Raw genomic sequence first — 14,764 nt, 5'->3', positions numbered from 1 at the left:
AATATAATCTTTGTGGAGTTGTGCTTCATTGGAAAATGTTTTGGAATATTTATGTCTTAAAATTAAAGCAATAATATATGTTTACATTAATGGGATACAGTACTAAACTATAAATATTAATGGTGACTTGAAATATTTAAATCAATTCTATGAAACTTCACATATAATTTTCACTCTGCTTTTACTGAATAGTGTTAGAAACAATGTTTCTGTAAAGGATGCTATTCGTTGCCGAAATCGTTCATATAGTGTTGGTTTGACAGTCTACAGTTATTTTTAATCATTTCAGAAAACTAGCTTGCAAATTAAGGCTGAATTTAGGAATTTTAAAATTTTTGCTATTTTACATTTTAAGAGAATGGTCTTAACGCTTGGACTATGAGAACTTGGGGTTTCGTAGGTCACATATCTGCACAGTGACGTACCAAACTGCCCAATTCAACTGGAGCTGGAGGGATAAGATGCTTGCATCTCTCCCAAATGCACGTAGTAGGGATGTTGCAATTCTGGAATTGCAGGGTGCGTTTATTTATGTAGAGTGTATAGTGTTTGGAAGAAAATTCTTGAGCTCCAATCTCAGTGTTAGGATAAACAATGCAAAATATCTGCCTGAGACACAATTGTGCTGTACTCTTTAGACAACTTTATACATGTTATCTTTGTTAATATTCTGTTCTTTTTGTTTATTGCTGTACTTCAGTCCTCTGAGCCTTTTGAACCGAGCTTGATATTCACGATGCACTATTATTTTGCTGGTTGCATTTAATCTCCAGAACCTGAAGCAGTGTTTCCATTCCAACAGTCTGTTTATATATTCCGTGTGTTAAACTAACATTGTGATCAATACCAGCATTGACATCACTTGGTACATATGAAATCAATAAGGAAACTATGAAGAAAAGTTGCCTTTGTTTTTGTTTGTTATACTGTTTTAAACATTTATTTTAACTTAATTTAATGCAGGAGCAATACCAGAGTCCATGTCCCATCTACTTACTGACACTCGCAAGGTTTCACAAATAAAAATATTTCTTACAGTTGGTCTTAGAGTTGAAAGGTTTCTCTGGATACAATCATGTATTTTTGAAGCATTAATAGTCTTTATAAACACTGGAAGAGAGTTTCTATCAGAAGATTTAAGGCAGAAAAATACATTCCATTACTGCAGAACCCCAAAACTCCCATTTTTGGAGAATGCAGATTCCCTTCAGTAAATTAGACATTTTCAACCTCCAAATTATAAAGTGTCCCACTAATCTGCCTATGAGGAGTTGCTACAACAGCCTGTGCATGTGCATTCCTAGCAATGGCAAGAGAAGTTGGTAAAGTCATGATTGAATACCATTTCAATCGGCAGAATCTCTGCCAATAAGACAGACACCATGCAGATTGTGTTTGGCTTCACATGTTGTACATTGGTGCCAACTACTGTTGAAGCTAACAGTGTCTACCCTGTGTTTTCATTGCACTGGATTACAAGCATGTAATTGAAGTGAAACTAAATGTACAGCCTCAGGCAGAGCAGATGTTAATGTTGCTCCTATGGTGCTGTATCCGTGTGAGAGGACTGATTTCCAGACATTGTGTTGGTTGGCATCCACTCTGTAGTGAACTTGCCTGCAGTCAATATGTGGTTCAGTACCACCGAGATCTATCTTGTAATTCCCAACATGCTTTGATTGCCCAATATTCTGACAATTAAGTTGGCTTGAAAGTGTGCCAATTGGTCTTCAGAATCAAATGCTGTTCTTCCTCTTTCTTCCTACTTTTTTCATAAAATGTGTCTTGTCAATTTGCCATCCATCTTCTATATATTCTCTGTGCCAGGCAAATCAAATGCTTAGATGGTGCTGCATTAGATTGTTTCGGTGTAGGTATAGTACCGAATTCCATTCTGGCCTTTGAACTAATGGTGCTTATGGACTGAGCATTCTCTTGCAGTGTCAGGAGTACCAGGAGTCGTCTCTACATATGCTTTAATGTATAGAATATTCCTTAATCCCATCCAAGCATTTGCAGACTCTAAATAAGTGGAGAGAAATGAAGTATCAACTGCATTATACCGCTTTCTTAAGTATCATAAACAGGAGATATATTTCTTGACACACAATTGCATCAAGAATTGAGTTTTATTTGTATTTTCGTGTCAGGAGGATATCTCAAAGTGCTTTGCACAATTATTGTAGGTAAAGTATAGTGACAGTCTATTTTATAGTATTGTACCCCAGGAACCTCCGTTTTTATACTTAGAGTTGTCTATATTGATGAGCTTGGTGCGCGAGTGGATACGAGCTGCAGAGTTCTGGATAATCTGCAGTTTGTGGAGGGAAGAGTTGGGAAGGCCGATAAGCAGGGAGTTGGCGTAGCCGAGCCTAGATGGGATGAACACATTACGACAAAATTTCAAAATGGAAATTTTCAGGCCCATCAATTTCCAGAACAACTATTTTCACATACTTTTCAACTTGTTTTATTATCTGTCAATGTTTTATTTGAATGTTCCTGTTGCGTTTTATTGTATTTTTCTTGCAGTGGGAGATGATACAAATCTGTAGCCTTATGTTTTACCCTGCATGAGGGCCGCAATATAAATGCAAGTTATTGTTGTCATTGTTGGAGCTGTTAGTTTGGAGGAAACCGTATTAACAATCGCACAACTCGTGACGGGCACTACCACACTTGCGACTGCTGAACCAACTGGCTGCCTTATGAGATATACTGTAGTACATAGGTAGTTTGAGACGTATGTGCATGAGACCACCAGGAAGGTGGAAGGCGAACTGGATGTACCTTGATCTTTTTTCGTCTTGCAGTTCTTATGTTCTTATTCCAGGTCAAAACTTTGTTTCCCGCACGTACTTCAAACGGAACACCTCGCATGCGCATCCCAACACTCAGTACAGCACTGCTCCTGTAGCCACAAGGCTGTGCTCCAGTCATGACATGAATGAGCAGAGTTCCCACTCATAATACACTGAGACGAGTCCCCTTCGTCCTCCACATGTTCAGGTGACGTTCTTTCCTCTCTCAGCCCCTCTGCCCCCGCTCATCCCCACACTGCTGTGTGCCATGATGTTGATGTTATGCCCCCAGGAGGGGAAGACGTTGGAGGTGTTCTGTTTGAGGCTGGTGTGATTGTAAATGTAAATGCAGATACGTTTAAGTGGATTTAATAGGAACCGGACTTGGGTAGATGTACAACTCAGGTGATTATACGATTTATACAGATCAGATTTATGGAAGTTTTTCTGCATTGCTACCTTAGTTTTCTTAACTTGAAACTTTAGAAAACAGGGTTAATGTCTTTATGGTTATAAATCCAAAAGTAGTGACCTGCATGTTTAAAATAGATCATTTAACAGGCTGCAGATGTTTTCCAAAATTATGGGTTGAAAATCATGTTGGTAATGATGAGTGACTCAGATGTTGACAGCACAACTGATCAGAAAATAAAAAGTTTCTCATGGCATGCTGGCCACCAATCCCCAAATAAAATTGGTCAATTCACTTCATGACTGTCTATGGGACATTGCTATGTGCAAATTGGTTGCTGCATTTTCCCACAGAATGGACAATCATTACACTTTATATTATATTTCCGTGAAGCACTTTGAAATGTCCTTCTGTGGTCTGGGTGTCAGCCTGGCTTAGTTTGTAGTACTCTAGCCTCTGAGTTAGAAAATTGTGGATTTATCTCTAGGCTGACACTCCAACACAGTGCCCTGCATTATTGAAGGTGCAGCCCTTTGTATAAGACGTTAAATTGAGGTCCTGGCTGCCTGTTCAGATGGACATTCACAATCCCATGGCACTATTCAAAAAGAAGGCAGTCCATGCTGTTCTGGTCACTAATCTGCTAGGATAGAATTGTTTGATATTGTTGTGCAAAAATTGGATGCCTTGTACGCCAACAAAATGTAGTTATTACATTCTACAGCAATTCCTGTAAAGTGCTTTGAGGCATTTTGACGATGTGATAAGGCACTATATCAAATGTAAGGATTATTGTTATTATTAATAATTGATAATAATAATCGTTATTATCATTCACCTGTCCGCATAGTGGTGTTAGCATTGAAGAATGTAGATGTTAGTTTCTTGTAATATGTAATAATACAGGTTGTACAATTTAGCATGCTGATCAAGTAAGACTAGGGCAGGATAAAAGTTTTTGGTTAAGTAGGCCCAGGATTTGACAAAAATAAATGCTCTTATTCTTGGTTGTTTGGAGAGTTTTGCCAGCTGCTGTAATATTTGGCTTCATCCACTAGAGGCTCTCAGTTAGCTGTGGAAATGATGCTTCTCTCAGTACCAGATACTGTTGTATTGAATCACCTCACAAGATCGGTTTGGATGAAGGAGGGCCTTCAGTCCATCTGATCTCATCCCTCCAGAGCAGCCCCCTTACCGTTCCCTATCACAGCATTAAGCTGCTTTTTAAATGCACCCATTGACCTGACGTCAGCCACTCTTCCTGGCAACTTGTTACAATCATTAATTACACTCTGAGTAAAACAAAACTTCCTTGTGACTGTCTTGAAATTGCCTTTTGCAAATCTAAAAATATATCCTCTTGTTCTACTGCTTTGTTGCATCCTAAAGTTTTGTTCTGGACTTACTTTTTCAATACCATTTAAAATTTTATGCACCTTTATAAAGGGCCTTCTAAGTCATCTTCTCTTAAGATAAGAGCCCTAATTTGGCTAATTGTTGTTCATAGCTCATTGCTCTTAACACTGGGGTTCATCAACAACATGTCAGGAGGATGTCTCGAGGTGCTGGACAGTCAGGGATCCGCCCTGGTTGGGATCAGGAGGGGTGGAAGTCAGGGAGGGTGGTGGTAGCAGGGTGAACGAAGGCACTGTCGAAGAGGAGGGTCTTGAGATGGGTCTTGAAGGAGGCAAAGGAGGGGACGAGGCAGAGGGCCTGTGGAATGGAGTTCCAGAGGGTGTGGCAGAAAGGCTGAAGGCCCACTTGTCAATGGTGGGGTGGGCAAGGCGGGGACGTGAAGCAGGCCGGAGCTCGCTGAGTGGAGGGAGTGGGCAGGTTGATAGGGGGTTAGGAGGTCACAGAGGTAGGGGGGAGCAAGGCCGTGGAGGGCTTTGAAGGTGAGGACCAGAATCTTGAACAGGATCCTCTGAGTGAAGGGGAGCCAATGGAGTCGGATGAAATGGGGGTTGAAGGACAGTTGATGGTTGAACAGAACGCTGAGGTTCCGTATTGGCTCCGTGAGGTGTAGAGGGCATCCATGAAGGGTGATGCTGTCAGCGCCCGAGGTATGAAGGCACTGAAGGAAGCCAAGCAGGAGGGTCAGTCTGGATGAACCAGGACGATGTCCGACAGGCAGTCTGTGAGGACAGCAGTGGTCCTGGAGTCGAAGGTGGAGGCGGAGAGATAGAGTTGGGTGTATCTGCATACATATGGTAGTTGATCATCTCGTTCTCTTCTCTCTACTGCCTCTAGGGCCTGGGGAGCCCCCTTTATATGATGGCCGTGCAGAACAGTGCAGCCTGACCAGAGGGCTGCATAGCTTGAGTATGACTTCTAGGGTCTGAATTTAACTGATTGACTGCTGGGTAATAGAGCGCAGCATCTTGGTTAGCTTGTTTATTGCTGCCTCACACTGTTTTGACAGGGTAAGCAATGAGTCAACTAACACCCATTAATAATAAAGAGGAAGATTTCTAAATTTATTGATGACACAGTTAGGAGTGGTAAATTGTGAGATCAATAACACCAAATGACACAGGAACATAGATTAGGCAAGTGAGCACATAGTTTGCAGACACAGAAAGCAATTAATTAACTGATAGGATGCTGGACTATATAACACTATAATACAAATTTACATTTATATAGCTGAATAAACAATGTTTCAGAGGTGGGGGAAAGATAAGTAGCTCAGAGCACAAATGTGGATTTTAAAGGAAGTTGGGAGTCAAACAATAAATGTGCACAAAAACAGAGAGAGCTGGGAAAACTCAGCAGGTCAGGCAACATTATGGAGAAAGGAAAGTGAGTCAACACCCAAAACGTTGATTCACTTTCCTTTCTACATTGTTTTCCCAGCTCTCTCTGTTTTGTTTCAGATTCCAGCATCTGCAGCATTTTGTGTTTTGTTCATAAGTGTGCACTGTCCAGGAGGTTGGTGATGCAGTCAGTTGGAGTCATAGCGTAGTGGGTGGCGTCCTGTAGCTTTCTGATTAGAGCACTCGCCTCGCAAGGCGAGTTGAATTACCGGGCAGGACGAAAAATTGGGCAAGTTTCCTCCCTCCACACACCTCTGTTCACCTAACAGTAAGAAGGAACCCGGTTGTTAGTCAATTGGCGGATCACTTTTCCGGAGATAACAATTACTTCCAAAAAAATTATAATTTTGGTCACTCAATCCACGACTGTTTGTGGGACGCTGCTCTGCGCAAATGGCTGCCACATTTCACCCATAAAATATACAGTAAATTCACTTTACAGTATATTCTGTGAAGCGCTTTGAGACATCTCAAAGACTTGATAAGGCGCTATATTAAATGCAAGGATTATTAATTGAGTCTGATAAGAGATACAATAGATAGATGCTTCAAAATGAAGGGTATTAAGACATAAAGAAAAAAATTGGGGCAATAGAATTACAAGATCTGTCATGATCTGGCAGAGTAGGCTTGGTGGGCTCCACCTGTCCCTGTGGTTTGGGGCATTATCATTTCCAATAGTTGGTAGATTATGAATAGGGCTTCTTCTGATTACATTATCATTTTTAGCTGAAGCCATTTCCCCCCCCATCCCCTGATGCAAATAATAATTCTTGCATTTGATATCGCACATTATCACATCATTGAGATGTCTCGAAGCGCTTCACAGAATATACTGTAAAGTGTTGGACTGTATGTTTTGTGGGCGAATAAATTGAAATCCGTGTTTATGCAATAAACACCAGAAATACCTGTCCCGATGTAATTCTAAAGTGAGGTTTTCTCTCTCACTCGCTCTTGGCGGTGTCCTGGTTGGCCGACTGCGCGAGTATCCCGCTCCCTCTCCGTGTGCGCAGGAGCGCCTGTAGAAGTGCTTGTGAGAGGAGGGACGTACCACACATGTGTGAGAGGCCTCTCTCCCCTCCATGTGCTCAGGCATCTTCTCATGACAATAACACAAGCCCCCAACCCCCCATTTATAAACACTCCAAAATTTGCTAAACAATTGCTAAATAAACCTCATCAAATCATATTAATAAACCCAGAAAATCAGAGCCCTAATTATGATTAATGGGAGTTATCAACTTTAAATACCTCATGGTACATAAGTACAATTATAGTGTGTATATATATTTAATAATTGTTCATGCCTGGGCTAATGCAATGTTCTCTCACACTCAAGCAACTACATCATGTAACAGCAAGCACATCATTAAGTGAGGTTAGCATTGTTAAATGTCTTTCATTGCAGCAGTGCTGAGTGAATGTTAAATGCGTAGTTGAAAAGGGCTGAGATATATTTGCACTTTAATGACATTTAATTGTGTGTGGGTGTGTTTTAAAATTAGTTTTAAGTGGGAGTATTTGATTCCAAAGAGATTCGTCACAATATAAGTGATGCTACATTGACTTAATCCTGACCTATTTTAGTGAACATACTCAAATATTAATATGCCTAATATAGCCACACTGTTTACTATCCAAAGAGTATTTCCCCCCCAAAAAAATGGTGCTTTCATGCATCTTAGTGTAGGGTTTTATAACAAAACTAGACTTGTTGGGAAAACGACTTTGATTTGGAGAGTGCTTCATAGTTCACAGGTTTCCATTAAATCTGTTGTTTCATTGTGATTCTTTTAAAAAGTTACCATTCTTTTCCTTCTGTTCTAGGTTCTGGTGATGACACTAGGGCTTGGGGTCCACCTTTTGTAGAAACAGAAAGTGTTTATTTTCTCAGTGTGAATCGAAATAAAAAGGTATGGCTTAAATGATTTGAGAGTAAGTCTCTGCTTACAGAGAAGCAGAAGAAGTCTTCTGCTTCTCTGCCCCGACTTAGGACAAGAATCCTTGCATAAAGGCAAAGAGACAGTAATGATGCTGTATATGGTATATACTCCCGTCCCCTCCCACTCCACCATCAACAGCTGTGCTTTCAGCACTATGAAGCTTTGGAACTCTCTTCCTCCTCCTTGTCCCCTTCTTCCCCTCTTTTAAACCACGATTGAAGACCTTGCTCTTCGACCATGCTCACTCACCTCCTCTTCCTCCTTTCCCCGACTCAGCGTCAGGCTCCACCACCGTTAAGCGCTCTGAGACGATACCCCACATGAAGGGCGCTATATAAATGCGAGTTGTTCTTAAATATGATTATGTTTTTTAATGAAACATTTGAATGAATCTAAATGAATTCATAACTTTAGAATCTAATTGATGCAGGAAAGATCTCTAGGTTTTTGGTGTGGAAGGAGAAAACACATAATAATAATAATAATAATAATAATCATCCTTACATTTAATATAGCACTTTTCACGTCTTCTAGATGTCTCAAAGCGCTTCACAGAATATATTGTAAAGTGAATTGACCGTATATTTGTGGGCGAAACGCGGCAGCCAATTGCGCACAGCGGTGTCCCACAAACATTTGTTTGTGTTTATATAGTGCAATGAGCCTCTATTCAAAGGCATCAAATGCAATGGATTATATTTTATTGGTTGTGCTGACTAAGTGAAGAAAATTCACATTTTTATGAGCTATTTTCAGAAATTAAGAATGTTTATTGGGGATTTGAGCTAAAGATTGTTTAAACTCCAGTGTCAACTCCAGTGCTCTCAAAGTGATTATAAGAATCTATCTCCGTGAATTCCATGTAGGTGGGATGCATGGAATTCTCAGTTTGGTTTGGATACTCTTAAGCGTGGTGATGGGTTTCCGCATGTGTCAGATACCCAGATGACCAAACAAAAGTATTGATGATTGTAATGCTGTAAACCAAACCATTTGCAGAAAATTGGCATAATCTTAATATACCTGTCTGCTTAATATATCTGTATGTTGCACTACCAAGAATGTAACTTTGAACCATAAAAATGTATGACACAGTCGGAAACAATTTGGTCCATTTATTTTGTGGAGTTGTTTGACTCCTCCAAAAAGCCATCATTTGCATCCTATTTCCTCATGTCTTCAAGTACCCCTCCTGTGCATGTGCTTGTCCAGTTTTTTTAAGTACCTTAGTGGACTCTAGTCAAACAGCCACCCCAACAAATCATTCCATTCCCTGACAGCCTTCCAGGAGGAGAACTTGGTCTGAGCCTCTTCTTTTACTCTCCTGGTCACAATCTTGAATTCACACCCTCTTGGTCTCTTCCAAACGGAAAGAGTGTTTCACCATTAATCCTCTCAAACTCGTTTATTATCTTAAACCCCTATGTCATATCTCCTCTCAACCTTCTCTGCTCCTATCTAGCTTCTCATAGCTATATCGTTTTAGTCACATTATCCTCATAAACCTACACTACATCCTCTCCGTAACTCTAATATGTTTTCTATAATGTGGTGCCCAGATCTGCATACGACATTCCACCTTTGGCCTAACCAATGTTCTGTACATCACATTCTTACTTTTGTAATCAGTGGTTCTGTATATAAATCCAGAATACTGTTGTCGGTCTTTGACCACGCTTTGGAGCATCTTTCCCCTCACCTCCATGACCCTTATCTCCCAGCCCCAGCTCAGATGTTAAGCCAGGTTCATTACACACCTTGGGATATTCTCCCTACATGAAAAGCACTATATAAATGTAAATTTGTATTGTATTTCTCTAACCGCAACCTCACTTTCAACAAACTCTATATTTATAACCCCAGATCCCTCTATTCCTTCACTCGTTTGAGAATGTTGTCACCCAGATCAGATAAAAGTCCCCTCCTTATTCTTTTTCTCAAAATGGACCAGTTCACACTTTTCTATATTGAAGTTAACTTTCCACAAATCTGCCCATTCTGCTAACCTATCAATATCTGCCTGTAATTTCCTGCACTCTTCATCCTTCTTAACAACAACTGAAATTATACAACACTTGCTAATTTAGTATCAACCATAAATTTAGACATTAATCCCCCAACTCCTGCATCCAAATCATTGAAATATACATTTAAAGAACTTAACTTGAAGATAATTTAAGATTTAATAAGAGTTGATGGTTTAGGACACGTAATGTTTATGTATTACTGTCATGTGTAAGAAGGAAGTATCACTTCCAGTAATATTTTTTTTGTTTGCAGAGTATATCAGTGAACCTGAAGGACCCCAAGGGTGCACACATAATAAAAGATGTAAGTTCTGAAAAAAGTTTTTCTTCCAAATATTTTTTGCATAAATTAGTGACTGAAATTATACAGCTTGATTTATTTAATTAAGCAACAGTAAAATTTATTGGGCGATGTGCTCTCAGAAAGTCATCTTGTCACACACCATTTCTAGTTCTCTACTGATGCTGCCCAGCAGTAGGAATCATCCTACTGAGCTCCTGTTAACCCTGCAAACCAAAGCTCTAACGGGTAAGGTGGTCCTTGCTGGATAAGCAGCGGGAAAGCTTGCCAAACAGCAATATCAATGGCAAGCTATGTGGTTTTAGCTGGTTAGACTCCAGCAGTACCCCAACACACACTCTGGGATCCCCAAGCCCTGACTCTTGCCAAGCTGCGAATACGTTTGGATAATTTAAAACTTGGTAATGGGTTTCCGCATGTTTCAGATACCTGGCTATCCCTCCAATTATAATCATAATTTTTGCATTTGGTATAGTGCCTTTCACATCTGCAGGACATCTCAAAATGCTTCCCAGGATTTACTGTGAAGTGGAGTAACTGTGTGCTCTATTTGTAGGTGAATGCAGCAGCCCAATTGCGCACAGGAATATCCCACAAACAGTCATGAAGTGAATGACCAATTTTATTTGGGTGATTGTAGGTCAGGATACTGGGAAAACCTCCATTTACTTTTTGAATAATGCCATGAGATCTTTAATATCTCCCTAGAGACTAGAGGGGCCTTTAGTTTGACATCTAATCTCTAACAATACCGTGCACCCCCAGCACTGCATTGGAGAGTCGGCATAGACTATATGAAATCTAGTCCCAATGTGGGGCTCAAACCCCCAACCTTCTGACTCGGAGATGAGAGTGCTACGAACCTAGCCTGACCCCAAATAGTGTAGTGAAATTTCATAGTACCATAGAAGATTTACAGCACCGAAGGTAATTTGACCCATCATACCAGCTCCTCCCTAAAAGCTATGTGCTTTCATCCCATTCCTCACCTCTTTCGCCATGCTGTTTAACATCAGTTTTCCTCAAGTATTTATCCAAATCCCTTTTAGCCATTTGTGATAAACTAATCTACATCCTAACAAAAGTTTCTTCTCATTCCTTTTTTCTCTTCTGGTGTTGATCCTTAAATTTGCTGATATCCTTTCTGTTCCACAGCTGGTTCTAGTATGCTTGTACAGGAATTTCCAATTAACCAACAGCACTCAACATATGTGGGACACAACTCAAATTATGTCTGTCGGACGGAACTGCTGCCAAAGCTATCTAAGTTAAAATGCTTATTCTTAACTATTCTATATTTGTAGCATTTAAGCTTATCATTCCAGTTTTTTGTGAATGGTTTGTTTAGATCTGTCTGTTCCTAGAACATTTGTCTGTAAAATGCTTTGTAAGTAAACTGATGCACAGAAAAACAGGACACAAGTACAAAATTTAGAAGTCTTCAAGTGAGACGAGATATCACAAGAATTGTTTTATGCACTGTGTATAGTGGAGCCCCATTATAAGTTGGGAGTTAAGGGGGATTCCATAAAATCCCAACCCATTTTATAGTGAGGCCATGATAGCTAGGCAGTACTTCTACATTCACTGTCAGCAGCAACCTGATAACCTGAAAGTCAGACATATTTTAGTGTGCTTCCCGGCTGTGCTCATGCCCAGTGAATAATGGGGCCACATTCTAGTTGGTGAGACTATTTGACTGAGAGAGATTGCAGTTAATTCTGTTCTCACCTAATATCTGCACATGGGCAAACACGATTCCCTTCATAATGATCAACAGCGAGCGTGATCCTTTCCCAATACTGTACCGAGGCCAGTTCTAGTGGACTTACCGCTAGGTGAAATTGGTGACTTTAGCACAGCCTACAGATTGAACGTGAGACTTTCCATTGCGTTTGGCTCAGCTACCCACTCGCTTGTGAAGATTCCTGAGATGAGTGGAACATACCGTTTCTGATGCTTTATATTCATAGCTCTGCTTTTGTGCGGGCATGTGGTCTGTACGACTTCTGTAAACTTAAACAAATTCTAGAAATAAACTCAAGATGCATATCGCTGAGTGATATATTGTTTTGAAGTGAAATGTGCGTCGGAAGCAGTAAGGTTATCATTAATGATCATAGATGTACTGAGCTTTTTTTTTACTATTATTACACTGTTGTAGATGACCCGATAACTCACAGTGGATGTAATTGTAAGGGAGTTACATAGGCCATCTGGTATAGTGAGTTAACACAGGCTCCAAGTCTGTACAGTGTTTTATTTTGTATTAAGTTGTTTTTGTAACCATTATTCATTAAGACTATATCATGTTAATGAACCTGGCTCAGTTTCTTCTATAGAAAGGCCTATTTCTCCCTACTTCTTAAGGTTGTCAGTGGGTATTTTACTAATCGAATGAGTTTAGTGATGCTGTGACTGTAAAAATATCATGCAATTTTATATTCCTGTTAGTGAGATTCCCTGTAATTTATTAATTAACTTAATTGTATGACCTATCACATGATCCATTACATTTCCACGACTTGTCATAAAGTACTATCCTCAGTCGTATGCTAGTCATACACCAAGTAAGAGTTAAGGTAGTAATTGAATCCCAGGTTTGGATGCATTTTGCAAATAGTGTATTCTAATCTTTATCCTAATTTGAAACCTGCCTTGATTGTATTGTTGTTTTGTGTCCATTATCATCCTTTGTGTATCTCTCTAATATGTAAGCAGAGGTCTTTATTCCCTGACCTTGCTAGAATAAAGAGAAGGAAATATGATAATTCCTAAATAGTTCATGCATTCATAGTTCCTACTGATGCATTACATTAGAATGCACAAGACTAGAAAGAACCATCCCACTGGCTTGTCCCAAAATAAAGTATCTAACCAAAAAAAAGACTTGGAGCCTGATGTAGGGCTGAAAATATACAAAAGGAAAGTTATCCACTTCAGGTTAAAATAGGCAGGCAGCAGGATCTCAAAAGGACTTACCAATGGTTTACTCGGTGCCTTAATTTACACTCGTTAAGTAAGGAATACTGCAACTTTTCCCTCAATTATCTTTTATATCCATCTTTCAATTTCTTCAGAAATAGTTATCTAATTCTGTCTTGAATTAGTTGATTTACACTGCCTCTACTACCTCCCTGGGTAGCCTAGTCCATATCTTCTTCACTCTCTGTAAAGTACTTCAGTATGAATTGTCAGGTTTCTTTCTCTCTTCTGATCTTGAATCAGTGTCCCTTTGACCTAGAATTTTTTGACCATGCTCTTAAACATCATTAGAGCTCAATTATACCGTGCGGATCTTGAATATTTAAAAAAGTTCTGCCATGAGCCCAAGCTTCTATGAACACAACAAATGCTGAGACAAATGATTTAAGGATGACAAATTGAAGATTTAAGCATTTAAGCGCTCCGAGATGCCGTCTGGTGTGACGGCCGCTATATAAATGCAAGTGGTTATTGTTGTTCAACAGTACAAATTCAGTTAATTGAGTAGGTGTTCCAAATATGTTTCTCTACGTCATTAATGTAATACTTAAAAATAAAATCTAATCATTTAAAAAAGTATCCTTTGATTTCTTCCCTACAGCTGGCATCTGTTTGCGATGTGCTGATTGAAAATTATACTCCTGGAAAATTAGGAGAAATGGGTCTGGGATATGAAGATATACACAAGATAGCTCCGCACATAGTTTATTGTTCCATTTCAGGTAATCTATATTCATCTTGGAAGTTTATTTCATATATTGATTAATTTATCAAGTAAAGATACTGTATATTGTGCCTAAAATGATTTGTTCTGTACTGATGATTCTTGAAATCTGTAAATAGATCTTGTGAAGTAAATATATTGAAATAATAATAATAATCCTTGCATTTGATAAAGTGCTTTATCACGCTGTTGAGACTTCTCAAAGCGCTTCACAGAATATATTGTATAATAATAATCCTTGTGTTTGATATAATACCTTATCATTTCTTTAAGACGTCTCAAAGTGGTTCACCGATAAAACTGTAAAGTGTATATTTTGTGGGCGAAACGTGACAACCAATTGCGCACAGCAGTGTCCCACAAATAGTCGTGGATTCAGTGACTTTTATTTGTTGTAAGGAATTATTAAAAGCAATCTGCCAATCGACTAACAACCAGGTTCCTACTTACTGATACACAGAGGCATGTGGAGTAAGGAAAGTTGCCCAACGTTTCGCCCTGCCTCAGAATTGAACCCAGGTCTCTTGCTTGCGAGACGAGTGCTCTAACCACTGAGCTACAGGACTCCACAAAATGGATTGACTTTATATTTTGTGGTCGAAACATGGTAGCCAATTGCACACAGCAATGTCCCACTGACAGTCGTGGATTGACTGAATATTGAGGGATTATTACCCCCGGAAATTCGATATTGCTGCATATTGTTGTGTAATATGCAGCACCTAACAGAATTCTATAATAAGAAAAACAAG

At 39.5% G+C, this 14,764-nt stretch overlaps 1 protein-coding gene across 5 annotated transcripts in view; it reads left to right on the top strand.

The window, feature by feature from the left end:
• Positions 1 to 14,764, top strand: part of sugct (succinyl-CoA:glutarate-CoA transferase) — a 206,819-nt gene that overhangs the window by 33,175 nt on the left and 158,880 nt on the right. For all 5 annotated transcript variants that reach the window (XM_042331871.1, XM_042331868.1, XM_042331869.1 and 2 more), the window contains exons 4-6: positions 7,860 to 7,945; positions 10,256 to 10,306; positions 13,890 to 14,010. In XM_042331871.1, the coding sequence (XP_042187805.1) occupies positions 7,860 to 7,945; positions 10,256 to 10,306; positions 13,890 to 14,010 (258 nt within the window). The remainder of the gene's footprint in view (positions 1 to 7,859; positions 7,946 to 10,255; positions 10,307 to 13,889; positions 14,011 to 14,764) is intronic.

This window comes from Callorhinchus milii, unplaced genomic scaffold, assembly GCF_018977255.1.
Source record: "Callorhinchus milii isolate IMCB2004 unplaced genomic scaffold, IMCB_Cmil_1.0 Scaffold2, whole genome shotgun sequence".
Lineage (NCBI taxonomy): Eukaryota > Metazoa > Chordata > Chondrichthyes > Chimaeriformes > Callorhinchidae > Callorhinchus > Callorhinchus milii.
The sequence above is the reverse complement of the archived record's forward strand: the minus strand, read 5'-3'. Positions and strand labels throughout refer to the sequence as shown.